Source organism: Peromyscus eremicus, chromosome 8a (genome assembly GCF_949786415.1).
Source record: "Peromyscus eremicus chromosome 8a, PerEre_H2_v1, whole genome shotgun sequence".
Classification (NCBI taxonomy): domain Eukaryota; kingdom Metazoa; phylum Chordata; class Mammalia; order Rodentia; family Cricetidae; genus Peromyscus; species Peromyscus eremicus.
The window spans coordinates 83,232,657-83,259,195 of record NC_081423.1 but is presented as its reverse complement, the minus strand read 5'-3'; the positions used below and the strand labels follow the sequence as shown (position 1 = coordinate 83,259,195).

General features: G+C 50.9%; 1 protein-coding gene across 1 annotated transcript; it reads right to left on the bottom strand.

The window, feature by feature from the left end:
• Positions 1-287: 287 nt before the first annotated feature.
• Positions 288-21,909, bottom strand: LOC131917742 (signal transducer and activator of transcription 5A). Its single transcript, XM_059271800.1, has 19 exons — positions 21,782-21,909; positions 20,869-21,006; positions 20,424-20,580; positions 19,143-19,232; positions 16,876-17,050; positions 10,068-10,198; positions 9,702-9,853; positions 9,120-9,275; positions 8,547-8,726; positions 7,348-7,435; positions 7,129-7,251; positions 5,673-5,765; positions 4,962-5,168; positions 4,377-4,471; positions 4,150-4,280; positions 3,551-3,706; positions 2,950-3,001; positions 2,407-2,511; positions 288-569 (listed from the first exon to the last, which is right to left on the bottom strand). The coding sequence occupies exons 2-19, from the start codon at positions 20,994-20,996 to the stop codon at positions 407-409; spliced, it is 2,382 nt and encodes a 793-aa protein (XP_059127783.1). The 5' UTR covers positions 20,997-21,006; positions 21,782-21,909; the 3' UTR covers positions 288-406.
• Positions 21,910-26,539: the final 4,630 nt, after the last annotated feature.

Here is a 26,539-nt window from a genome sequence, read left to right as displayed (position 1 = left end):
GTGCATGAGGACAGGTGCACACCAGCATGGGTGAAGTCTCTAGCTCAGGAGTAAAACTCCAACTCAGTTGCCTAAACCGGCCTCCCTTCCTTTTCTAGAATTATTTCACTTAAATAGCTATCGAACTGATAAAGGACACAGGAGAAATAGGTTTGTCTGGAATGATAGGTAGGTCCAGCTCTTTCGCGATAGACCCAGGGGGCCCGTGAGGCCTGAACAAAAGGGCCGCCACTGTGTTAGCCACAGACCCAGAACTGTGTGGGCAAGGTTGTACTGCCACTGCTCATGACACCAACACACACGCACGTGCAAAGCTGTCGGTATGTACAGAGATACTACAGTCACAACTGACATGGGCTCTTCACATTGAAGGTAGTTTTCCAAGAGAAGCGTGGCGTCCCAGCGTTCAGGACAGGGAGCCTCTGGCAGAGGTGAAGAGGCCGGCAGGTGGGGAGAGGCGGGGGTCGAGACTGTCGATGGGCCGGCGTAAAAGTTCCTCCACGTGTCTGGCAACATCCATGGACTCATCCAGGTCAAATTCTCCATCTTGGTCGAGGCCAGGGTCGGGGCTAGCAAAGAGAGGAATGTTGAGGAAACTGGTAGGTCTCTTGGCTCTAATCCCCCCCGGTCTGCTCCTCACAAAGACCGGAGTCTCATAAGGACAGGACCCGTAGCACTCTGGCTGGAACTCCCACCAGGCTGGACAGTAGTCACTGGCTCCTGGGAAGACAGCCTACCACCACTTGTATCTCGTGCTTCATATCATGATCTCAAGGAGTTCATTTTCCCTCACCTGTACTCTTCTGTAAGACAAGGTGATTGGCCAGCGGGTTCTGCCAGTCACCTGTGACGTCCTTCACTTACATATACTACCACACTGTCCACCAACCCACTGTGGTAGTGTTTGGCTACTTAACACTAATCCTCAGACCACCTTAAGGTGAGCATTAGGAATAAGGAAGCTTGTTCTAGGCCATCTGCAGCTAGGATCAGAATCTAGGTCTTGGCTGGGTGTAGAGGTGCAGGCTTTTAATCGCAGCATTCACGTGTAAGGCAGAGGCAGGTGGATCCCTGTGAGTTCCAGCCTGGACTACATAGTGAGTTCCAGACCAGCCAGGGCTACATAGACCCTGTCTTTAAAATAAAAGAAAACAGCGTCAGAGCCAATGACATCGTGTGACAGCATTTCACACCACGCACGTTGCTAGGAAGAACTTTAAAAGGAGGCTGGCTTAGTGAGCAGACTGCTTCGCAAGCACGAGGACCCGAGTTAAGATCTGCAGCGCCCACATAAAAAGCTGGGTGTGGCAGTGCGTGTCTGTAACCCCAGCCCTGGGGGGTGGGGCAGGCAGAGACAGGAGCCTCTTTGGGACTCCTGGGCCAGCGAGCTTAAACAAATGGATGAGTTTCAGGTTCACAAAAAGACAGAATCAGAAAAGAAGGTGGAAAGTAACGGAGATATGTATCTGATGTTGACCTCTGGCCTCCACATACGTGCGCTCACACAAGCACATATGTACAGAGCCACATAAACACATGGATATATACCATATACGTAAATCCTAAGAACAACAACAACAACAGACCAGAAGCTGGTGATATGGCTCAGTGACCCTTGTCAACAAATCAAGCCGGGTGACTTGAGTTCAATCCCGGAACCCACGTGGTGGAAGGAGAGAACTGATTCACACAAGTTATCACCCACCCCCACATATATTTTTAAAACTTACAAATACAGGCAGTTCACAATTGCCTGTCATTCCAGCTGCAAGAAGTCCGATGCCCTGTTCCGGCCCCCACAGGTATACACACACACACACACACACACACACACACACACACACCACTTTAAAACTCAAAGAATCTCTCTGTGATTTCCACACGTGTGGTGGTCTGACCATAACGTGCTGCCTCCCTAATCCCAGCCATCCAGCCTAGGCTACTGTCGCTTAGAGAGGACTCAACACTCCCTTCTGCTCTCACCTTACAACCACCCCAACAGTGGTGACACTGTCCCAACAGTGGTGACGCTGTCTCAAGCCCTCTGACAACTGTATACGGAAAAATTTTATGGCGCCATCTCATCTCATCTCAATTCCATGGGGCAGGAACACCTGTCACCTCTAGTTTACACCCCACAGAACCGTGCATCCGTGAAAACTTTCTCAGGATCACATAGACTGCACCCGAATGAGGACAGGACCCTGGTTGTTTAGCTTCAAAATGCCCTGTGTGTTTTCCTGGCTGACTTTCCTTTCACTTGGGCCAGGCTAGACCCTGGGCCTAGGCTAGATGGAGTCAAATCCAGGGGACCTCTGGATTCCTTTGTCCTTCAGTCCTCCAGGGATCCAGCCTGAGGCCAAGCCCCAGTTCCTCCCCATGGACCCCTGTGAAAACAGGACCTACTTCTGTGGGTACATGTTGTAGTGAGCAGGGGGGCACACTACTGGGGAGGGGGCCTGGTCCATGTAGGTGGCGCTGGCTCCAGCATCTGCAGATGCGTTGATAAACCTGTGAAAGGAAGCAGAACACAGTCTCAGTGGCCAGAGAGACCGGGGAGACCAAGAGAGGCGCTTCTGGTCAAAGTGTCCCCACTGGTCTCTGGGGCTCAGGCTTTCCATGGAGTCCTCGGTACCATTCCAGTACAGGGAGTCTTTCCTTCTCAGGGGCTAAGCCACATTTCCTAGTATCAGAGGAAGAGCTAGCAAAGGATAAAGAGGCAATAGGAGGTCAGGCAGTGGTGGCGCACGCCTTTAATCCCAGCACTGGGAGGCAGAGCCAGATGGATCTCTGTGAGTTCGAGGCCAGCCTGGTCTACAGAGCTAGATTGAGGACAGGCACCAAAACTACACAGAAAAACCCTGTCTCAAAAAACAAAAAACAAAACAAAACAAACAAATAAACAAAAAAAGGCAATAGGAGACCCGGAATTGGGCTCTGGACACTTACTCGGGAACCACTTGCTTGATCTGCGGCTTCACGTACCCGTCAACTGCTTTTGCTGCAGGAGTGGCCGGGGGAACAGAGAACAACATGCCATCAGGCCCTGCCCACACCGCCCTGGAGCTTTCTCAGGGATGAGAGTTCCCGAGGTCTTCCGATAACCCCCCACTGATGGATCCAGCCAGAGGGCCACTGAGACCCTTGCCTTCCATCCTACCCCCACCCTCTCCTGGTTTCTTTGCCGGCCATTTGCATGCCTGCCAAGGAAAAGGCACGAGCAAGATGCAAACCCCACCAACAGACAGATAGGAAAGGAGAGCCCGTCCATCTTTCTCCTCTATTTAACTCGGGGTGGGTTTGGGGTGGGGGGGAGTGGTGAGAGCTGCTGACTAGAGAGGAATGACCCCTGCTTCTCCCTCAACAATTCTGGCTCTTTTCTGTGGATGTAGAACTGAGAACTTAGCTTTCTACTCAGCAGAGTAACAAGTGGGGGGGGGGGCAGGTTTCACTTTCTCTCCTTGAGTGTGAGCCTTGAAATCCTCCATGCTGAGACCCAAAGCCCACAGAGGAGATGCCCCTGCCTGGCCTTCCTGGCAGCAGGACTCACCAAGTACAGGAGTGTAGTACTTGGCAAAGACCTCATCCTTGGGTCGGTCTGGGAACACATAGATGAGGTAGCTCAGGTCCCCGAGCCGGTCAGCCAGGGACCGTATGGAGAAATCTCTGGTGGTGAACGGCTTCAGATTCCAGAGGTTTCGGTCCGCTGTGAAAGGGACAAGTCATTCCACAAGCTGCCCTCACAAGAGGATCGTGGCTGTGGGGTTTTAGGAAGGACTGCTGTGAAGGAGCAGAGCCTTTCCCAGCATGCACTGCAACCCTAGCCTTCCTGCTCCTCCATGCAGGGCAGCTCATCTGGAACATTATACTCAGCAGACTGCGCGTGGAAGAGGTGTGGGTGACGTGAGGCTGCAGGAACTCACCAGGTGTCTGACGTCTGTGGAGTCAGTGGTTTTAGGTTCTTGAAGACCGAAAGTGAAGGGAAGAGGTGCCATTTCCCTTCCCATGACCCCCATACCTTGAGCTCAGGTCTGCCTCTCCTGAAAGTGGGTGACTGCTAAGGACAGGGGCGTCATGGATATGGGAGTGAGGAAATGGAAGACAGAGCAGGGGGTTGGTTGGGTGTAGGGTGAGGAGATGGGAACTCACGAGAGTCAAACTTCCAGGCAATGGTGATGCCTCCGATCTCGGAATCGCTGAATCTCAGCAGGAAGGTCCCATCTGGCTTGTTGATGAGCAGGTCATGGGCCTGTTGCTTGTTCACAAAGCCTAAGATGGCCCTGGGTGCGTGGTACATTTGGTGTCATTGCTGGGTAAGCTGACACCATTCCCAGAGCCCTCTCCCCGCCTGCTGGCCCCAGGGCCCTGCTCCTCACCCATCATTCCAGTGGGGCTTATGATGTTTCTTCAGGACCTCCATCACCCCATCAAACCACTGCCAGAAGGTGTAGTTCCAGCCTGGCAAGTTCTCCTGTGAGCCCCAGGACACCCCAAGTCACAGCAGCCCAGGAGTCGGTGCCCTCAGCTCCCACCATGCCTGTTCCTCAGCAGGCCGTGCACTGACACCCCCCTACACAAGTCCCACACACATGAGGCAATCCTGTGAGCAGGGATAGAGGATATCAAGACTTGTCTAAACTGGAAAGACCCGTCAAGGTCATCCTTGCCCTGCCCTTTGACACCTAGATGAGGAAACTGAAGAACAAAGAACAGACAAGGCCTAAAAATGAGTGAAAAGCCCACGAGTGGATCCCCACTCAGGGGTCCTCTCGTCCTTCTTTGGCTCCCGCGACTGGACATGATGCCTCGTGTCCCCTGCTTGCACTCTTGTGGTCTGAGAGCCAACCTCTCCTGACTATAGGGAGTGTGGTTGGGGTCGAGGGTCAGATGCTGGTAGCCTGACTTCAAGATAAGAGAAAGCGTGACAGGACCCTGATGGTAGCTGGCAGCCAGCCGCTCACCCGGTTGAACTGGGACCAGGACACCGACATGCTGTTGTAGTCCTCGAGGTGGCTGCTGCTGCTGTTGAACAGTTTCTGGGCCAGGAACACCAGGTTCTCCTTGGTCAGGCCGCGGTTGCTCTGCACTTCGGCCTTGAATTTCATGTTGAGCGCTTCACACAGCTGCGGCCACAGCACCTTGTCAGGCACGGCAAACGGTACCCTGCCCTGAGAGGGAGAGAAGAAGAGAAGGCAGGTTGAGGAGGCCGGAAATGTTCACATATAAATACACACACGCACGCACGCACGCACGCACGCACGCGCGCGCACACACACACATGCACACATGCGCACGCGCGCACATGAGATATGCAGAGACTAAGGGACAGAAAGGGCTGAGAATCATCCAGAAAGAATAAACAAACACAAAGGGTAAAGAAAGGCAGAAGGGAAGGGGTCCATAGTGGGGTCCAGCAGAAGCAAAGGCCCAGACCGTGGGACCCCAGCCATAGGGCAAAAGGAAAGCAAAGACCAGGCCCAGAACCCAGCCCGATTCCTTGGAGAAACCAGTCAATTCCGAGTCCTGAAACCTAGCCAGGGCCTTAGTCCAGACCAGCAGACAGGCATTCACTTGACCCTGCCCACCTCACTGTCCAGCGCAGCTCTGGGGCCTATGGAGTTGACTAACCTAAGGACGGGTCTAGGGCCTGAGGGCCAAGGGGGAAAACTCACGGGCTCAGCAAAGGCGTTGTCCCACAGCACGGTGGCAGTAGCGTTGTGGTCCTGGCTGCCATGAACGATGACAACCACAGGGAGGGACAGGGTCTGTGGAAGTCACAGAGGGAGAGCTGGAGGGTTTCAACACAGTATGCCCTCTGCATAAGCAAGGCTCCGAACCCTTATCACACACCCACCATTCAGCCACAAGCCCTTCCCAACAGCTCTAAGTGTAAGCAAAACCCGAGCCACATGAGCTCGGCTTGCCAGCTCACACCTGGATCCCAGTGCTTGGAAGATGGAGGCATCTTGACCAGAAGTCAAGGCTAATCTAGGCTATAGAACAAGACTTTGCTCTAAAACAAAAACAGAGAACCCTGAGGATAAATTTCTTCTTAGCCTATCGCCCAAGTAAAATGGCGATGAACACAGCAAATGGGTACCTGCAGAATCAAAGTGAATTCTCAGGGCATTGCAAGAGGCAAGAGGACTCCGAGCCCTGTGGTATTTTTACTGCATTATATTACATACGCTTTTTGTTGTTGTGTTGTTTTGTAAACAGGGTCCCATGTATCCCAGGCTGGCCTTGAACTCCCTATGTAACTGAGGATGACTTTGAACTTCTGATTCTCCTGCCTATACCTCTGAGTTACAGGTGTGTACCACTATTCCTGGTTTTATATGGTGCTGGGAATCAAACCTAGGGCTTCCTGCATGCTAGGCAGACATTTTACCAACTGAGATAGATTTCTAGTCTGCTTCCTAAATTATTTATTATTATTATAAGTGTGGGGGGGATATCAAAGGACAGCTATTTCAGGAGGCTATTTTCCCCATCTACTGGGTTCCAAGTCTCAAATTCAGGACGTCAGGCTTGTACAGCAAGAGATTGCACCAGCTAGGCCATCTTGGAAGCTCTACATTTTGCTTGTTTTGAAAAGGTGGTTGCAAGCCGTCTCGTGTAGGTACTGAGAACAGAACCTGGGTCCTCTGCAAGAATAGCAAATGCTCTTAAGTGCTGCTGAAACATCCAGCTCCCTTTCAAAAAAAATTATTTTATGTGTACAGGTGTTTTGTCTACATGCATGTATGTGCCCCACATTTGTGCACTGCCCGTAGAGGTCAGAAGAGGGCACTGGATTCCCTGGAATTGGAGTTATAGAAGGTTGTGAGATGCCATGTGGGTGCTGGAAATTGAACTTGGGTCCTCTGGGTCTGTGCTCTTAACCACTGAGCCATTTCTCCAGCCTTCCAGCCCCTGCTCGATGGCTTTTTGGGACATGATTTTCCTTGGTAGCTCAGGCTGGCCCTGAATTTGTGATTCTCCTGTTTAGCTCCTAACTTCTGGGCTTACAGGAATATACATCACACCCAGCTCAGTCTGCAGCTTTCCCACAGGAGCCAGGCAAGCTTGGGCAGATCCCTTCACTAAGCTGGTTGGCCCTCGGGAATGGAGTGGCCGGAGGCTCACCTTCACCTGGAACACCAGCTCATTGCTCCCGACACTGAACTGGGACTCAAACAGGACCGTGAACTTCTCCTCCGTCACAGACTCCGCACCACGCCTATCAGCGCGCTTGATTCTTTTCAGTGACTACGAAGCAGCGGAAGACCAGTATGAGACAGAGATAAATGGCCACCAAGTCCCTGCCCTGGGCAGACCTCTCCTCCAAGGCAGACTTGGCCTCACCATGTTTCTGAAGTGGGCGCTGAGGGTGCCAGTGGCCTGGTGATACTCCATGACACAGCAGTTGTTCAGGATCTCGCCGCTGCACTCACTGTAAAGAGAGGGAAGCCCAGCTCCACAGTGTGGTGCCAGGGTCTAAACCCAGGGCTTCGTGCTGACATCTCTGGGTCTGGGAGACATGTTTTTAATGGGACCATCAGAGATGAGACAAGCCTCCTGCATCACTCCATTCACACATTCAAGCATTACATGGATAGCTTTTTCAGGACCTCGTGTGCCTCTCTACACTCTTACAGCTCAACATGGGGGTTCTTCCTGAGAGACAAACAAACAAGCAAGCAAGCAAACAAACAAACCTTTCTCTCCAACCCCAGCACCAGCAATTCCCTATCCAACTGCTGCCCTGATAGGACTCTTGGGTGATTTTTTTGTTATTGTTATTGTTTTTGTTATTGTTATTTATTTATTTATTTATTTATTTATTTATTTTAAGACAGAGTCTCATTATGTAGCCCTGGCTGGCCTGAAACTATGTAGATCAGGCTGGCTTTAAACTCACAGAGATCTACCTGACTCTGCCTCCCAAGACTGGGATCAAGGTGGACACCACCATGCCTGGCTGACTTTGTCATAGGTTTCTGTTTTGTTTTGTTTTTATTTTTTATTATTATTTTTTTGACAGAGTCTCTTTTTGTCCAAGCAGGCCTCAAACTGACTATGGAGCTGAGGGTGACTTTGAACTCTTGATCCTCCCGCCTCCACCTCCCAAGAACTGAAAATACAAGGATGTGCTAACCCATCCACTCCAGGCTCTAAATATCAACTTCTACCACCAGCAACACGAGCCCCTGTACGTGTGTGCCTGTATGGCACACAGCTGTGCCAGCAAACACTGCTCATGGAGCGCGGTGTGCTCTGCAGGCCAGTGGTCTGGTTAGGGGAGAGGCAAGTTCTCTTTGGATCACAGCAGTGTACCCACTGCTCAGCACAAATGACCGGACCACGTGCAGTTCAATGTTGGCTGCCCTACTAGGGGTCAGACACGGGCAAGGCTGGGAAAGCACTCAGAGGGGTGTACTACGGAGAACCAGGGACACAAGAATGCCTGGAAGGGTTGAGGGTTGGGCTAAACCACCACACAGGCCCGACCCGAGCAGAAGAAACAGGACCCAAACCCGGGAGGGAGGGGCAGTCATACTCACTTGCGGGTGTTCTCATTCTTGAGCAGGGACTTGGCCTGCTGCTCACTGATGATGGTCGCCTTCACCTGCGGCGGGTTCATGTGCACATTCAGCTTCCCACCCACCAGCAGGCGCACGGTGGCTGCGAACTTGGTCTGGGTCTTCAGGACCTGGGGAGGTTGCTTCTCGATGATGAATGTGCTGCAGGGGGCACAAGTGACCAGACAGTTGACCAGGTGCTGGCTCAGGGGAGAGAGCTGGGAGGCCAGCTGGGGTGGGAGGACCTGCCTGTGGGGTCTACTAGGAGAAGGCAGACAGGCAGAGGAGGAGGGGCCTGGCCTCTGTTCCCGGGAGGGCATGGGGGGTTGGAGACAGGTGTGAGGGAGGCTGGACACCACGGTGCTTCCTGCAGTGTCCCCAACACACACTGGGCCAGGACAGCCACAGCAGCAGAGCCCCTGGAGCCACAGTGGGTGGGGGAGGGTGGAAGAGGACTGAGGCAGAGCTCTGGGTTGGGACAGCTCCTGGGCCTCAACATGGCCACCCCCAGGAACTGCCACGACTCTCTGAGCATGGCCGGGAGGCAGCAGTCACCTGGTGACCAGGGCTGAGATGATGTCTGTGATGGTGGCATTGACCTCGGCTAGCATCTCCTCCACGGGGCCTGGGATGGGCAGCTGCTGGCAGAGGTGCTCGGCCCTGCGGATCTGCTGCCGGTTCTGCCAGATGATCTCGGCCAGCTTCTCACACCTGCAAGGAGCCCAGGGCCCTCAGAGGGACAGTGGCTTCTGTTCCAGCACAGGCCAGGGGAAGAGGCCACATGACACTTCCTCCCAACAAAGCCACACCCCCACCCAAGGTGCTGGCATTGCCCACCGCTACCCTGCACAGGCACAGTAGAGTCCCATTTTCCAAAAGCAGAGGACAGACAGGGTGGCCCCAACTTGGAACCAACCAGCTCAAGAGTAGCCTTGTCCATTCCAAGGCACCACTACCCCTTGGGGGAGGTGGCACGGGACTGAGGAGCCAAGTCCCATCAGGAGCCAAGACACTGACTGATAAGTGAGAACTGTCACAGACAGTGGGAATCTGCTGCTCAGGCCAACACAGGGACAGAAGAGGCAGCTGGCGCCACTGCCCAAGCCCCCACCCACCCTGCCCACCTCTCGCCCTCACCAGGACTGTAGCACGTCCAGGCTGCCCTCGGGGGGACCCCCGTTCCCGGCCAGCTGCTGCCGCCGCTTCCACTGGATCAGCTCATCGTCCAGGATGATGGTCTGTTGTTTCCGAAGCAGCTGCAGGGTTTTCTGGTGCTTTTCAGCCAGCTCCTGCGGGAGGGCACAGCAGCCTCCTGGGTCCCGGGGAGCAGCCCACGGGCCCTGGCCTAGCACCCAGGGCTTGGCCCTACCCTCTCCACCTGCTCCACCTCACATGCACCCCAGCAAAGATGGGGCCTGTTCTCATCTCTGTCCCCGACCTGGTGCCCCGACTCTCAGGTGACAGAGCGCCCTCCCGGGGCAGAGGGACACAGGACCCACTGACCACACGGTACTGCTGCAGTGTCTGTGCCTCTCGCTGCAGCCAGGTCTCCAGGGACACTTGCTTCTGCTGCAGGGCTGTCTCCCGGCTCATGCGCTCCTGGGGGTTCAGCTGGGCCAGCTGGGCAAACTGAGCTGGAGGAGGGGACAGGACACCCACCACCATCATCTCTTGTGGCCATCAGGGACCCGAGAAGATCTGCACTCACATACTCTGGAGTGAGCTTCCCCAGAGTCGGACATTCATTCCATCGATGACAAGTCAGGGTTCCTACCAGGCATGAGTGCCCAGTGGTGTCCCCTCAGAACTGCTCACAAGCCTCCCGAGTGAATCTCCCCTGAGCAGTGGGAATGGGTGTCCAGAATGAAGAGGAGATAGTCCAGTGTGGTGGCCCTTGCCTGCCCCACGTGGCTGTCACAGGGCGTGGAGATGGGTACAAGTGGTCCTGCTGTTTAAAAGCTGGATGAAGCTAGGCAAATACCTTGCTTTCCTGTCCCTCAGTTTCCCCATTTGTAAAGGGGAGAGAATCCTGACACTCACAGAGCAGGCTATTATGGAGATTGAAAAAATGATACTTTTTTTTTTCTTGAGAAGTGACTGTTGCATGTAAGATCTATGCAGTTTGGTCCTAATCGGTGGCTAGGCAACAATTAGAAATGACAGTCACAGAGACAAGCCCTCCTCAGCCCCATCCCTGAGAGAGGCCCTGGCTCTTTCATCTCATCCATTCGTCCCTTCAGTTCAGCAGTTTGCTCAGGAGCAATGAATCCGGGACTGCGCAGTGCCCATGATGCCTGACCAGGGTGGGTCACCATGAGCTCAGCTGAGCACTCAACTAAGACGGAAGAAGAGACAGATGGACAGACAGACACAAGGATTTCCAGGGTCCCCTGGGATACCATCAGCAAGATTCTCATAAGGAACAAGGTGAGAGGTGTCAGTGTCTCACCACCAGCTCCTGGGAAGCCTATGAGTGGCAGGAACAGGTGGTGAGTGAGGCCATGATACCCTTACCCATGTGTGTGCCCGTGTGTGTGTGTGTGTGTGTGTGTGTGTGTGTGTGTGTGTGTACTTGTGTGGGTTGTGTCAGGGGGTGGGTGTTGATACAGATCATGACGCTGAGGATGGCCTCAAAGTCGCTGTGTGGCTGGGGATGATCTTGAACATTTATTCCCCTGACTCTTCCTTTGAAAGTGCTGGGACCACAGATGAAGGCTACCATATTCAATCAGATGTGGTACTGGGAATTGAGTGACTTCCTGCATGTTAGGCAAGTACTCCCCCAGCCGAGCCACATCCTCATCCCTCAGCTCAGCACCTTTTTAACATTCAAGAAGAAATCCCGGGTGCATCAGAGTCGTGTAGGGAACGCAAACTCAGCTCAGCTCAGCTCAGCATTAAACACATTCAAGGTTGAAGCTGCCTGTCTAATCCCACTGCCGGCAACCCTCCCTTGTCCCACATTAAAAAGACCCTGAATGCTGGCATTTATCACTATCTTCAGTGGCCCTTGAGCTGCCCTGAATCCTTACTCGGGTCTAGTCAAGAAACTGTACAGACTGGCACATCTTATTCAAGTTCCTGGCTGGCCTCTGAGAACATGTCACACTGACCTGGTCCTTGCCCCAGGGACACCCAAGCTGGGACAGACAAAAGCAACATGAGCCAGCCAGGACAAGCCCACAACTATAATTCAGGGATATGGTTCCCATCTTCCTGCAGTGTGGTAGGCAGAAGGAGGACTGCCCAATTCAGAACATCCTGCTGAACACAGGAGGGCCAATACCCTGGCCCAGATTTCCCCTTCAAGGTTCCATTTAGGTCTCTCCTGGCCATTTGCACAGGTTTCTGGGATGGAGGCCAAAAGATCCATGACAACTATTGGCTCCCCTGGAGGAACTGGGTCTCCCCTTCTGCAAACAGATCAGTACTTTGTGTTTTGTGTAGTGCTGGAGATCAAATCCGGGCCTCTATGTAAGCCAGCCAAATGTTCTTTTACTGAACTACATTCCCAACCTTCTGTGTGTACAATATTGAGCAGGATAAAAAGGACAAAATGACACCACATACACATGGATGCAAACATCACCCAGAATCCAAAGCTAGACCTGTACACAGCCAATGGAAACAGCTCTATTAAAAATGGATTGTTGGTAGCTGCTAGGTGGTACATGCCTGGAATCCCCAGCGCTTGGGAGGTTGAGGCAGGAGAACTAGGAGTTCAGGGTCACTGTCAGTTCCACAGTGAGGCTGAGGCCTGCCTGAGTTGAAAAATAAAATAGAAAAAATACAAAACAACACTCAAAGGATGCTGTCTATATTACAAAACCTTTTTGTGTTACAACCGTTCTTGAGATATCATAAATTTTTTAAAAGCATGGCTAAGGGACCAGTGAAATAGCTCGGTGAGTCAGGCGTTTACTTGCAAACGTAAGGGGTTGAGTTAGCATCCCCAGCACCGACATAATAAAAGCCCAGAATGAGGGTGCTCACCCGAAACCCCAGTTCCATGGAGTGGGGGGCGGGTGCAGGAGGCAGAGAAGGAGGATCTCTGAAGCTCAGAGCTCCAAAATTACAGTGGAGAAAAACGAAGAATGACATTAGCTGTCACCTCTGGCCTCCACATAGAGAAACACACATGGGCACCCATGCTCACATGCTCACATGCTCACACACACAGAAGAAAAGAAGGAAGGAAGTAAAAAAAGATTTAAGAATGAGCATGATAAACTGGAAGTGGTGGCCCATGCCTTTAATCCCAGCACTTGGGAAGCAGAGGTAGGTGGATCTCTGAGTTCAAGGCCAGCCTGGTCTACAAAGTGAGTTCCAGGACAGTCAAGACTACATAGTGAGATACTGTGTTGTTGTTTGTTTGTTTGTTTGTTTGTTGTTGTTGTTGTTGTTTTAAGGCGTGATAGATACTCAGCAATTAAGAGCTCTTACTGTTCTTCCAGAGGATCCCAATTTGGTTCCCAGAATCCATGTCCTTGCTCTCAGCTGCCTGTACTTTCAGCTCACACAGACACACACACACATGAATAAAAATAAAACAAATACTAAAAGAGAGCCAGAAAGAAATGGGCATGACAAAGCACATTTGTAATCCAGGCACTTGGAAGGCTAAGACAAAAGGATCATGAGTTCAAAGCCAGTCTGGGCTATATAGCACAATTCTGTCTCAAAAGCCTAAAGAAAGAAAAAAGAAAAACATTTCAGAAGCATCAGAATGATTGACCAGAAAACATACTAATCACAAATGTGTCTAAAAATTTAAAAATTCATAAAGGAAATGCTACAAAAGCATTATAGAAGTAGCCAGGTGCATAATCACAGCAGGGTATTTTGATGCCTCTCTTTTAGGAGCTGCTGAACAGTCAGCTACAATTTTTTTTTCTTTTTAAATAAAAGGATTTAAAAAAAAAAAAAGGATCAACCTGATGAGGTAGTCTGTGGGTAAAGGTCCTTTCTGACAAGCACTATGACCTGAGTTCAATCCCAAGGACCCACATAAAAGAAGAGAGTCAGCTCCAGCAAACAGTTCTCTGACCGCAGTGATATGCATGTGCCCACAAACGTGTACATATGCATTCATGAACACACACAATAAATAAATAAATAAATAAATGTAATTTTTAAAAAATCAAAAGACCAAGATCAATGGTTCTCAAAGAGGCAAAGAGTCATCTAAGGAACCCTTGGTGAGTACCTGAGACCCTCAGAAAAGACCCACAAAGGGAAAACATTTTTCGTAAAGTCATAAGACTTTTGCCTTGCCATAGTTTTTGTTTGGTCTTTTATTTGAAATCTCTCTCTCTCTCTCTCTCTCTCTCTCTCTCTCTCTCTCTCTCTCCCTCTCTTTTTTTTCCGGAGACAGGGTTTCTCTGTGTAGCTTTGGTGCCTTTCCTGGAACTCACTCTGTAGCCCAATCTGGCCTCAAACTCACAGAGATCCACCTGCCTCTGCCTCCCGCATGCTGGGATCAAAGGCGTGCGCCGCCGCCGCCGCCGCCGCCGCCACCACCACCACCACCACCACCACCACTCAGCTATTTGAAATTTCTTAACTTGTCAAATTGCATATTGAAAATATAACAACACAACAACAAAAAATTTGTTCACAAAATTTTTGAGTTTCCTTACTGTACATTATCAGTGTTATATGTCCTAAGGGACATCGTTGCAAATAAATCTTGGATTTTAACTGGTAACTTTGTGATTGGGAGTAATAATGGCCTTTTAATTTTCTTGTTTTAAAATAATTTTGGTTTTCTCTTTGATAATTTTACACACGTATATAATGTATTTTGGCCATATTTACCCTGTCCTGTTTTTTTGAGTGGTGCATGTGGTTCCACTGTGGAGCCCAGGCTCTTTAAACTCCTTATCCTCTTTCCTCAAGCCCTTCTCTGACCCCAGGCTGAGATTACGGGTATGCACCATCAAGCTTGAATCTTCTATCCTTTTGTTTTTTAAACAGGATGTGATTTAGCCCAGGCTGGCCCTGAACTTCCTATGAGGGTGACTTTGAACTTCTGATCCTTCCCTCTCCATCACCCAATTACTGGACTTACAGGTATGGGCCACCATGTTCAATTTATACAAATTGAACCCAGGACCTCATCATACTGGGCAAGCACTCTACCAACTGAGCCACATCCCCAGCCCTGACTCTTCACTCTTGATAGCTAACAAGTGTACAGTGGAATTTTCCAGAGGCTACACGACATTACCACAGATTGAAAGCAACACACAGCTATCTTTTATCAAGGCTAACATGAAAGACATTTGCAAATATAACCATGAGTAGCTTAAGGATGTGGATACATTCTGAGAAATGCATCATTGGGGGATTTGTCATTGTGTGGCTATCAGAACACTTCACGAGCTAGATGTCCTGGCTCACTACATACTTAGGCTATGTGGTATGTAACATCATAACCGTGTTCCACTGCTGACCAGCACATGACTATCTGAAAGCTACTTCTGTTCTACTCACTAACGTTGACTTTAAAATATATTATAGGGCATTTTTTCTTTATTTTCCTTTTATGTTAACATTATCGAATTTGTTGTGTCTGTTTAAGGAGACAGCCATAGAAGACACATTCTTTTCAAGCACACAAGACGTATTCCCCAAGACAGAGCATACAAATACTGGGCTATAACGAAGTCTCAATAAACTGGTAAGCTCCGAGAACATACAGAACATGTTCTCTAGTCACTGTAGAGTCCAGTGAAAAGATAGCATCAAAGCCAGTAAAAAGTGCAATATCTACACATAGTAGACAGATGGAAATCAAACGATGCATTTCTAAACAAAACGCAGGTAATGGGATTAATCATGAGAGAGATTAGAGATATTTCAAAGTGAACAGTATGAACACACACCGTCTTCAAAAGCACAGGGTATCATAAAGCAGTTTGTAGAGGAAGATTATATCTTTGAAAAATATACATAGAGAGAGCATAAAATTTACTCTTCCCACGCCTTTAATCCCAGCACTCTGGGAGCAGAGGCAGGTGGATCTCTGTGATTTCCAGTCTAGCCTGGTCTACAGAGTGAGTTCTAGGTTAGCCAGGGCTTCCCACGCCTTTAATCCCAGCACTCTGGGAGCAGAGGCAGGTGGATCTCTGTGATTTCCAGTCTAGCCTGGTCTACAGAGTGAGTTCTAGGTTAGCCAGGGCTACATAGCAAGACCTTGTCTCAACAAAATTAAAATCACTCTTTCAGTTTCTGAGACAGATATAATATTTTATATAGATAAGTATATATATATATATGTATATGTAGTTGGGTTTTGATTGTACGTTTATATATCTCAATGCATATAAAGGGACTAAAATTGATATTTAAGTCTCTAAGAAACAAGGATAAAGGCACAGGAAAAGGCAGTACAGCCCTGCCTGTTCTCGCTGGAACTCGGAGTCAGCCTATCCCTAGAGTCAATCTCCAGACAACTCAAATTGTACCTGGAGCTAATTGAATCTGAGATAATTTTTCCTTCCCCACACCCTTATTGTGGCAGCCATTGACAAACCACAGGGCTAGGAGATAGCAGAAATTCTACAGTCACCTCACCTCCAGAGCCAGGTCCCCCCAGAACCTCAGCGAGGGGCAAAACTGATATTCTAGCTCTCCTCAGCCCGCCCAACCAGTGGACTCCATGGCAAGTGCTCTTTCTGGTTAAGGCCCAGTTGGTCCATGTCCTTTGACTCACTCACATTTCACTGACTGCCTAAGACTAGGCGGAGTCTCTCGGTTAGGAAGATGCAGGGGTTTCATGACCTATCTCTAGTTAAGCTCTGACTCTGCAACTTACAGGCAACCTTGGTCAAGTTATTTGTTCTCTTTAAACTTCCCTTGTAAAACAGGTGGCGCATGCCTTCAGTCCCAGCACTCGAGAGGCAGAGACAGGCAGATCTCTGCGAGTTCGAGGCCAGCCTGGTCTACAGAGCAAGATCCAGAACAGGCACCAAAACTACACAGAGAAACCCTGTCTCAAAAAACAGACAAACAAAACAAAACAAAAACAAAAACAAAAACAAAAACAAACAAAAAACCCAGGGACACCAAGCTATGCCCTCTGCAGGTTCCTTGTGAGGTTACCTTGTATTATGCTTGCAAAGGGCTTAGCTTAGAGCCTAGACCACAGCAGAGGTTCAAAGCCCCTAGAAGCCATGATGATTCTTACGAGGCTTTGGACAAAGTGCCTAAGGGATGGCGAGCTTCCTCTCCTGCTGGAGATCACAGAGTGCTTCTCCCCTCCGCCCGAAAGATGCTCATGGCATCCTGGCCCGTGATGCGGCCTCACCTTGAATGCGCAGGCTCTCCTGATACTGGATGATGAAGTACTCCTGGGTCTGCTGCAGCTTCTTCAGCTCGTTCTCCGTGTCCTGTGTGATCAGGCGCAGCTCCTCAAATGTCTGGTTGATCTGAAGGTGCTTCTGGGACATGGCGTCAACCAGGACACCGGCAGGGGAGCTGCACTGGGGACAGAATGGATTGAGTGGAAGTGACAGGAGCAGTGTGCCAGACAGAAAAGAGGGGAGAAAGCCTGAGTTTCTGGGGAGCACCAACACTAGACACCCCAAACTCCAAATCCAGGCTCAGAAGGAGGGTCAGAGGATAGTCAATAGTAGAAAGGGAAGAGAGATGAGAAATAAGTGATGTGGCAAATAATGGAGACTCTGAGGCAGAAATTTCTGTTTCCGATCTGGTTTTACACTTGAGAATGTTGGAAGAGCCCATCACATTTCCTTTAGAGAAACTCCAACTGAACACGTGCCGGGTGTCCCATGGGTGATCTTCCTCCTAAGGATGATGCACCTCCTTATTCCATAGTTATCTACTGACCCAACACCACTGATTGTACTGAGTGCTGGGGACTTGCATAGCCTTTGTGTCTTCACTCACCGCTGGAGGGAGGGGAGGAGGCAAACCTCTCATGGGGGGGGGGGGTGAGTGGGAGGGGTTGGGGAGGTGGGAGGGGTTGGGGATGTGCATCCTGGAGACGCCCAAAATAAAGTGACAGGAGAGACACCAAGAATGCCTCTTTGCATCTTGCCATTCCTAGAACATCTGGTTGAGAGGGGACCATGTGGTCAGGGACTTTCCAAGTAAGTGTGCTTAAAATAAAATCCAAACTCCTTTAGTCAGCCTGGCATGTGGCCTCTGCCTGCATTCTCCCAGCTTCCCTGTGGCCAAAGCACAGCAGGTATGTGCACTTTCTGCATCTGCCGATTCCTTCAACCCAGCATGTGCCCGCCTCAGGGCCTTTGCACTCAAGTTGCCATCAGCCTGGAGCATTCTGGCAGCAGATCCTCCTGAGATATGTGCTTCAACCCCACGTTGTGAATGTGTGTTTCTTAACCCAGCTCAGTTCTTTTGTGTGGGCAGTTCCAACAATTCAGGAATGCAGAACAGGCCTGGAAGATGCAGCGCTTGGCTCCTGACTCCTTGCCTATTGGGACTCCTCATTTGGTTCTCTGCTTTCCAGCTGCGCTCCAACTAGAAGGCATCACCAACACCTTCCCATCCCAACATACACTGTTGTTACTTTGGGATACAAAAGTCCTCCCTCCATCTTTCCTTCGCTGCCCCCTTAGGACACACCCCTGTCAGGGGCCCCATGTCTTCTCTTCAGCACTCAGCTTCTTCAGTCCTGACTTCACTGGGACTCCTTCTAGCTGGAAACTGCTCTGTTTTAGTTTTTATTCTATTTTCAATTATTTATTTATTTTTGTTTATTGGTTTTTCAAGTCAGTGTTTCTCTGTGTAGCCCTGGCTGTCCTGGAACTCTGTAGACCAGGTTGGCCTCGAAATCACAGATCCACCTGCCTCTGCCTCCCAAGTGCTAGGAGTAAAGGTACATGATACCCCCGGCAAAAATTTTATTTTATTTTAAATATTTATTTGCGTGTGTGTGTGTGTGTGTGTGTGTGTGTGTGTGTGTTTAAAGTTTCCTCTTCTTGTCCATCCTTAGCCTGCACACAATTTCTTTTAATCCTCATGATGATCTTATGATGCAAGTACTACTACTGTACCCATTTTACAACAGTGGCAGCTGGGGATGCATCTTGAGAGCACTTGCTTAGCATGTTCAACGCCCTGGGTTTCATCATTAGAAGCCAGAAAAGAAAGAAGGGAGAAAAGAAAGAAAGAGAGGCTGAAGATGGCTCAGTATACTGAGCATGAATACTGTTCTTGCAGAGGACCCGAATTTGGTTCCCAGCACCCATACCAGACATTCACAACTGCCTATAGCTCCAGGGCATCTGATGCCTCTGGTTTCCAAGGACACCGGCATACACACACACACACACAGTTAAACATGAGGTAAGTCTTATTTTTAAGAAAGGAGGAGAAAGAGAAGGGAATGAAAGAAAAGAAGAAACAGAAGCTTAGAGAGCCAGGAACTGGCCCCAGGGGTCTCTCTGGCCACAGCCTGAAATATACTGTCTCTCACACCTGCCTCTGTGTTTGATCTCTTTTGTGTGCTCCACATAAACATGGTGGGGTCTAGAGAGGAAGTCATATGGATGGCTCTCCAACATCTCTCCCATGCCTACAGACACTCACGTTGTTGGCCTCTCGGACCAGCCTCTGTTCATTGTACAGAATGTGCCGGATGCAGCGGACCAGCTCCATGGGGCAGCGGTCATAGGTGTTCTGAAAGGAGACAACAGGAACCACCAATGGCCACCTGGTTCTGACCATTCCCAACCCTCCCTCTCCCTCAGCCCCAGCTTTTCCCAGGAAGCCCCAGGATTATCAGACACCTCCAACTCTCCTTTGCCTTTCTTCCCCTCCCAGAACTTCTTACTAGGCTTATAGTGACTTAGAAACTCATATTCTAAACACAAAGCATACCCAACCTCCCCCCAACTTTGACTCTCTGAAGCATGGAAATCCTACGACAAAAACTCAGAACTGTTCTCATGTCATGGATGGGAAAATCGATGTTCAGATAGGCTAGGCATGTGTCCTGAGGCAAGTGTGTATGTGTGTGTGTGTGTGTGTGTGTGTGTGTGTGTGTGTGTGTGTGTGAGAGAGAGAGAGAGAGAGAGAGAGAGAGAGAGAGAGAGAGAGAGAGAGAGAGAGAGAGAGAGAGACTCGGGGCATCTGATGTCAACATCAAGGTACTTTCCACTAGGCACCTGGCCCTGGGTTCCTATTTTGCTTCCCTTCAGGCTTCTGCTGTTTCTTCCTTTTTCTAGGATGAGCTTTTATTTCCCCTGTACCCCGCTGTTTGGATGCAGAGGGGTTCTCTAAGAAATACAAGTGAGTTCCAATAAATGCTTGACCGTGACTGCCACCCACACCCCTTTCCTGCTGCCATAAAATCCCTGCCCCCCTCCATTGAAAGGGGGGTTACTTTTTCTTTCTAAGCCTTTAATTCAAAGTCTTTTATCCCACTCTTGCTCAGGGCAATGCTCCTTCTCTTCAGCAGCTCTCTTGCCTCTAAATGAGCCCCGAGGGGAATGTCTGCTTGCCTTATCCCCTCCTTTCTGGACTCTGCCTGCCAGGCTTCCGTTCTCCTGCGAAGGACTCCACCTGACTCGTTTGTTTCCAGTGCCACTGCCTCATCTGTCCACAGGGCTGCTTCACCCCTTCCACCCCCCACCCTCCTGGAAACACCGTCCTTCTCCCTCCCCCCACACTCCCACCCCCTTGCTTTGTAATATGTTAAAGGAATCTGACAGGTCTGACTTAGAAAGAGGGGGTGGGGGAAATTGAAGAAAAGTTGCCAGTAAGCTTTTGGTCACATGGTGACTCAGTGGCCAAGCCAGTAAAAATCCCAGGGGTTCTGATGCTGGAAGGGAAAGCTTAAGGGGGCAGAAGGCAGGCATTCACACCCACCTGGAGCTGCGTGGCATAGTGCCCCAGCTTGATCTTCAGCAAAAACCCATCTTCCCCCACCTGGTGCTCTGCCTTCTTCTGCAGCTCCTGCACCAGGCCCTCCAGGAGCTGGGTGGCCTGGCCTCGATCCTGGGGATTGTCCAAGTCAATGGCATCCCTTGGGACAGAACAAGGAGAGAAAAACCGTACTGAGGAGATCAAGCACCAAGAGTGATTCAGGGTGTTCAAGTCCCACAAGACTTGCTCCTGGCGGCTGTGCATCAACGTCTAGAAAAGTCTCCCTTCGGTAGCTCCCATTTCCCTCTTCCCCTTTCCCAGGGACACCACCCCTTCCGCACAAGGACAGATAGAATCAGAGTCATACCAAACCACAAAGAGGAGACCCTTGGCCTGGATAGCAGGGACCCACTCTGAAGGTGAAGGGTTCAGGGCATGGGACACCTACCATGGCTGGCTCTCGATCCACTGGGCCAGGTAGTGCCGGACCTCTATGGGGAAATGCTGCCCATACAGTACTTGCATCTGGCGTAGCGCATCTCCCTGCAGCTGCTGGGCCTGAATCCAGCCCGCCATGGCTGTTCACCTAGGGGAGAAGGTAAGTCGTTTGTTCCGCAGAGGTTTCTGGCCTGCCTGTGCCCTCCAGTGCCACCAAAGAACCTAAGGACTGCGGTGAGCTCAGGCTCCTCCCCTCACCCCAGGCACGCTTTCCTGTGCGGGAAGAGAGATGGCCACCCTTTCCTTCCAACAAGGAACCCTCGAGGCTGGGGGTGGAGATCTGGACAGGCAGATGCCCTCCTCTCTTCCTGTCCCCTCACCCCCATCGAGACATCCCCAGACTAAAGGAAAGGGGGTCTACAAACCGAAAGAGAAACTTAAGAGACAGAGGCCCACAGTCCCCCGACTAGAAACGACTGCAAAAATTCTTCCCACCCAGCCTCGGACCCACACTCTCAATTTCTGGGAAGCGAAGCTGTTCCAACCCAAAAGTTAAGTCAATGCGACGACTCAGCCACTCGAGGTCCAAGTCTCCTCAGGCACGTGTCTGGGACTGTCAGGGAGAGGACTAAGAGGTCGACTGTCTTTGGAGCAGCCCTGGGGTGCACTCCAGTGTCTGCCCGCTCTAGGTGGAGTCTGACAGCGTCTGTGTCCACCGAGTGTGTCCACCCCTGGCTAACACCTGCACGGGTTCCTTGTCCCTGATCCCTCTGAAGCTCCCATTCGAAGCCCGGACGGATGCTTGTCCCGTGTCAGGCCGGGAGGGGGGGGGGGGGACTCTAGGGTGCTGGGTTCCAGGGACGCGACTGCAGCCTACATTCCCTATCCACGCGCCAAGGGCGACGCCACGCCGACCCACCCACCTGGTGCTGCGGAGCGCCTGCGGCTGCTGCTCCCGGCTCGGGCTCCTGACGGTTCCTGACGGCTCTTGACGGCGGCGGCGGCGGCGGCTGTTACTACAGGAAGGAGCAGAGAGCAGCGATTTCCTCCTCAAAGGTCAGCTGCCTCCGATAGACCATACACAGCGCGCGAGCTCGCGCCAGCACCCCTCCCAGCGGCGGTCGCTCCCTCCTTGCCTCCGCCCTCGATCGCCGGCTCCCCGGAGAGTGCGCCGCAGCTACCAGGGGACCTGACGGACCACCCGGCTGGGCGGCGCCGTGCAGAGGGACCGCCCCGACAGCGGAGGTCCCCTGGGAGTCCCGGCCTGTGCTCCCCTGCGGCTCCGAGGGTGGGGGTGAGGAGGGGAGCGTCCTGGGACAGCTGAGCTGGAGCAGCCGAGGGGGCCGGGAAGTCCCGAACTCTGGAAATCCCAAACTAGAACCTCAGTTTTATCATCTGTTAACTAAAAAAAAAAAAAAAAAGAGTATGGGGAGGAAGGGAAAAGGTTACCTGTGGATGCCACCTACCTCTGTCGTCACCTTCTCTGTCTGTAGATTTACAAAGTATGGTGTGTGTGTGTGTGTGTGTGTGTGTGTATGCGTGTGCGTGCAGGTGGGGTGGGGTGTGTGTGTGTGGCTTCTATGACCCTGCAGAGTCAAAACTTTATAAAGATTGGGGATTCCAGAGAAGCCAAGCCCACCACTAAGGTCTCCCCACCTCTCTCCTTGCATGACTCCCACCATGTGACCCTCTCCCTTAAAGGAGGACCAAGAAAGACTTCGGCAACCATATGCTTCAACCTTCCACCCCCTTCCCGACCTTTGCAGGTAAGAAATGTCAATCCAGAGAAGAGAAGGGGCCTGCCCAGGACCACACTGTGGTCACATCATGGCCTCATCAGCAGACTGTGACCCATAAACTCTCCATTCCTTCTGTTCACCTAGAAGGCGCTCATCTGAGGCTGATTCTACTTTCACAAAAGGCCCAGGATGAGGGATTTTGCATTTTTCAGCTTCACATCTGCCTTGGCATCAGACCTGCTCCCTGGAGCTTTGCCTGGATCAGAGTCCTGATCCCTAAGAGTTCCCCCTCAAGGCCCAAGGGTTGGACAAGGCCAGGCTGGAAGTCTGCCATCCCCTTTGCCCAGCTTCCCTCTCCTCTGGGCCTCCTCTCTGCCTGGCAGCTGGCATGGGCAATGCCAAAGGAGGGGCCAGCCTGACTGCCTACTCACAGCCCATCTGGGCCAAGACCCAGTCGCCTGGGGGATCTTTCTCATTGGCTTCTTTTCTCACTAATTCCTTCTTGTATCTTTTCTCTCTGTTCCTAGTTCCTGATCCCTCTTTCTGGCCCTTGAGACCTCCCCAGTTTTTATTCTTTTTACTTTAGAGGGGGAAAAACCTGAAGCTTTTCTGCAGAAGTTGAAATGTCTGGGTTCTCCCCGCCCTCTGTGTGTGGTCACAGTGACTTTACTTGGCAGGATCACGAGGAAAGGAATTGAAAACCTGGAGGGGGTGGTGTTGAGGAGGATGGGGGGGGGGGCTTGCTTTTCAGATGCTCTGCAGGGACCAGACAGGGCAAGGGGCTCTGGAGGAGGAAACAATCCTTCCTCCCTTTCTTCCTCCTCTCCTCTGTGCTATGGGTTGGATGGGAGCCAGTCAGACCCGCAGCTCCAGATGACCATGAAGGACCAAATGCTGGCAGTGCCCATGAAGGTGATTTGACCCATGGGGATAAAAGGCCAGATAGGGGAAGGGACTTGACCAGAGTCCTGAAGCCTGTCAGGGGCAGATCCAAGCCCATTGCCCCATGATAGGTGGACCCCACTTGGCACCTGTGCCCACCAGTCTTTCACTGCAGGCATGTGTGGAAGTAAGTGACAGCAGATTCTTCAGATTCCTTAGGTTTCCCAAGTTCTCTGAGCTAACTCTATAGGCAGAGGACCCTGCTGGTCATGCCCACCATCTGGACACCTGGGAGCCAGTAGTACAGAGCTGTCCACCCACTTCCAGGCTTTTCCAGATCCCTCTCCCCAGGACCCACAGGAATCTGCTGCTCCCACCAAACACCTGGCTGGGTTGGGCTTGGCTTGCTGGGAAGGTGACTAGGCCTGTGTCTTAAAGAGCCAGGATGGGGTGCCCGTGAGCAGAACTGGAAGGGAGTGGAAGTTTCTTCAGAACCACTCACTCATGTCTCCAGACCCCACCAGGGCCCACAGGTCACTCCCTGGTTGGCCTCTGCCCATCTCCTCATTGGATCATTCTGAGCCTCTTAATCTTTTCTTTTTTCTTTTCTTTTCTTTTCTTTTCTTTTCTTTTCATTTCTTTTCTTCTTCTTCTTCTTCTTCTTCTTCTTCTTCTTCTTCTCTCTCTTTCTTTCCTTTCTTCTTCCCCCCTCCTCCTTCTCCTCCTCTTCCTCCTCCTCCTCCTTCTTCTCCTTCTTCTTGGCGAGACAGGGTTTCTCTCTGTAGCCCTGGCTGTCCTGGAACTCACTCTGTAGACCAGGCTGACATCAAACTCACAGAGATCCACCTGCCTCTGCCTCCTGAGTGCTGGGACTAAAGGCGAGTGCCAGCACTGCCCAGCTCTTTTCTTCTTTTTTTATCGTTGTTATGTGTGCACATGCTGTGGCACTTGCGTGGAGGATAGGGGACAACAATCACGGAATAATGCCTGTCAACCTTCCATGGGCTGCCAAGCTTGCTTAGCAGAAGATTTTACTCAGTGAGACATTTTGCCAGTTCAGCTTGTGCCTTTTACTGCTTAACTCTGCTTTTTTCTATGCATGGTTATGTCAGTGAGACACAGTGGGCAGTGGGATGAGGGGCGACTCTACAACTTTCCCAAGATGGGAGCCAAGGAGGGAAGAGTGTTGAATTGGGTTTGGGGCAGAGGAGACTGTGGTTATGACTCCAGAAAACACAACTACCTGAAGTGTCAATTTTGGGTGTTTTGTTTGTTTGTTTGTTTGTTTTTGTTTTTTTGTTTTTGCTTTCAGTCCCTTGGTTTGGTCTCTGCTATTTCCCACCACAAAGCACCCTGGTGGTTTTAAGGGACCAAACTCTAAGGAAGAAAACGGAGGCCTGAGGGAAAGGGGTTTGGAAGATCAGAAACTGCCTGGGATCTGGATGGAACCAGAAGTAAAGGCTGGCTGGCCTCTTGCCTCTGATGGTGCTTCACCCCCAATTCTGGCTTGCAGTAGTAGATGGAGTAAGGAGGGATTAACAAATTCTCTCTCTTGAGGCCAGCCTGGACTACCAAGTGAGTTCCAGGAAAGGCGCAAAGCTACACAGAGAAACCCTGTCTCGAAAAACCAAAAAAAAAAAAAAAAAAAAAAAAAAAAAAAAAAAAAAAAAAAAAAAAAAAACAAATTCTCTCTCTCTCTCTCTCTCTCTCTCTTACACACACACACACACACACACACACACACACACACACACACACACACAAGAAAGCTTGATATGGTGGTGGTGTGTACTTGTAATCCCAGCATGAGGGATGAGGAGACAGGGGAATCCCTGGGGTTCACTGTCTAGCCATCCTAACATTGTCAACTATCCCAAGTCTCAGTGAGAGATCCTGTCTCAACAAACAAGGTGGACAGCTCCTGAGGATAACACCTGAGGTTGACCTCTGGCCTCCACATGTGTGTACGCACACGTGTACCCATACACACATGGGCACCCATACACGCATATGTAACCATACACACACCCCAAAATCACACAGAAACAAATTCCCCTCCACTCCATCTTGACCTGAATCATGTCACATTTGTGCTAACATGTTAGGTAGCTCAACTAATCCTGCCAACAACCTTCGAAGGAAGGCAGGACTGGACTCAGTCCAGTGATTCATCCAGGAAAGGATAGCTATCTGAAGCTATGTGTCTGGTACTGTGTGTAGTCACTACCACCAGCAGCCTGTGGGTAGAGTCTCAGTGACCATCCCTAGGTGTGCCACCTCCAATCCCGGGCCACACTTGTAGAGTGAAGAGGTCTCCTTTGGCTGTCCTAGCCCTGATGGTTCTATGGTATTAACTGTGGCTCTTGCACTACTCTGAGCAGGGCCTTGTTGTACAGAATGAGCCCGTGTGACCATGTGTTGTATGAAGGTGGCTTTGACTTTACAGAGAAGGGAAACATAACACTAAGTGACCATTTTGCCTTGCCCTCAGAGCCCAGGGTAGTCTGAAAGGCCTGCGAAGTGCCTGTTAGGGAGAATAGACAGAGGTAGAGGTCTCCTTTGGCCTCACTGTGCCTGGGGTAAGCAGGTGAAACAGAACCACCGTTTTTTCTGCTCAGTCTCCTCTTCAAGGAGAGTTTCTGTTGCTTGGGAGCCAGAGGGGTGTTCCTAAGAAAATTAGGGTGTCCCAGGAAGTGTTTGTGTCCTGTAGCTGGAAGGGGTGACCGGACACCCTTGAGGCTCTTAAACATCCTCCTTCGCGCCATCTGAGTTCTGCTTGGACTGTCTACAACCATTTCAGCTCCCAGCCTTGGCCACAGACCAGCGCGCTCAGCACCCACCCCACATCTCCATAGAAATGCTGTTCTGTTAATGGCCATGAAGCCAGAGCAGGAGTTGGGGAGTCTGTGTGTGTGTGTGTGTGTGTGTGTGTGTGTGTGTGTGTGTGTGTGTTTTCTCTGTGAATGCTGAGAAGGGAAGGGACCTCAGGATTGGGGTGAAGCCCCTTTCTACCTCTGTCCCCTGGTCTCTAACACTCTTCAGAGAAGTCAGTTTACAGAG

Bases quoted from the DNA above. Each gene is read 5' to 3' on its own strand.
- LOC131917742 (XM_059271800.1), bottom strand. From the start codon at position 20,996: ATGGCGGGCTGGATTCAGGCCCAGCAGCTGCAGGGAGATGCGCTACGC. The intron at 19,233-20,423 runs GTGGGTGTGAAT...GTCTCCTTTCAG, and splicing joins ACTATGCCACGCAGCTCCAG to AACACCTATGACCGCTGCCC. The intron at 570-2,406 runs GTAGGTCCTGTT...TCTCTTTGCTAG, and splicing joins TACAACATGTACCCACAGAA to CCCCGACCCTGGCCTCGACC.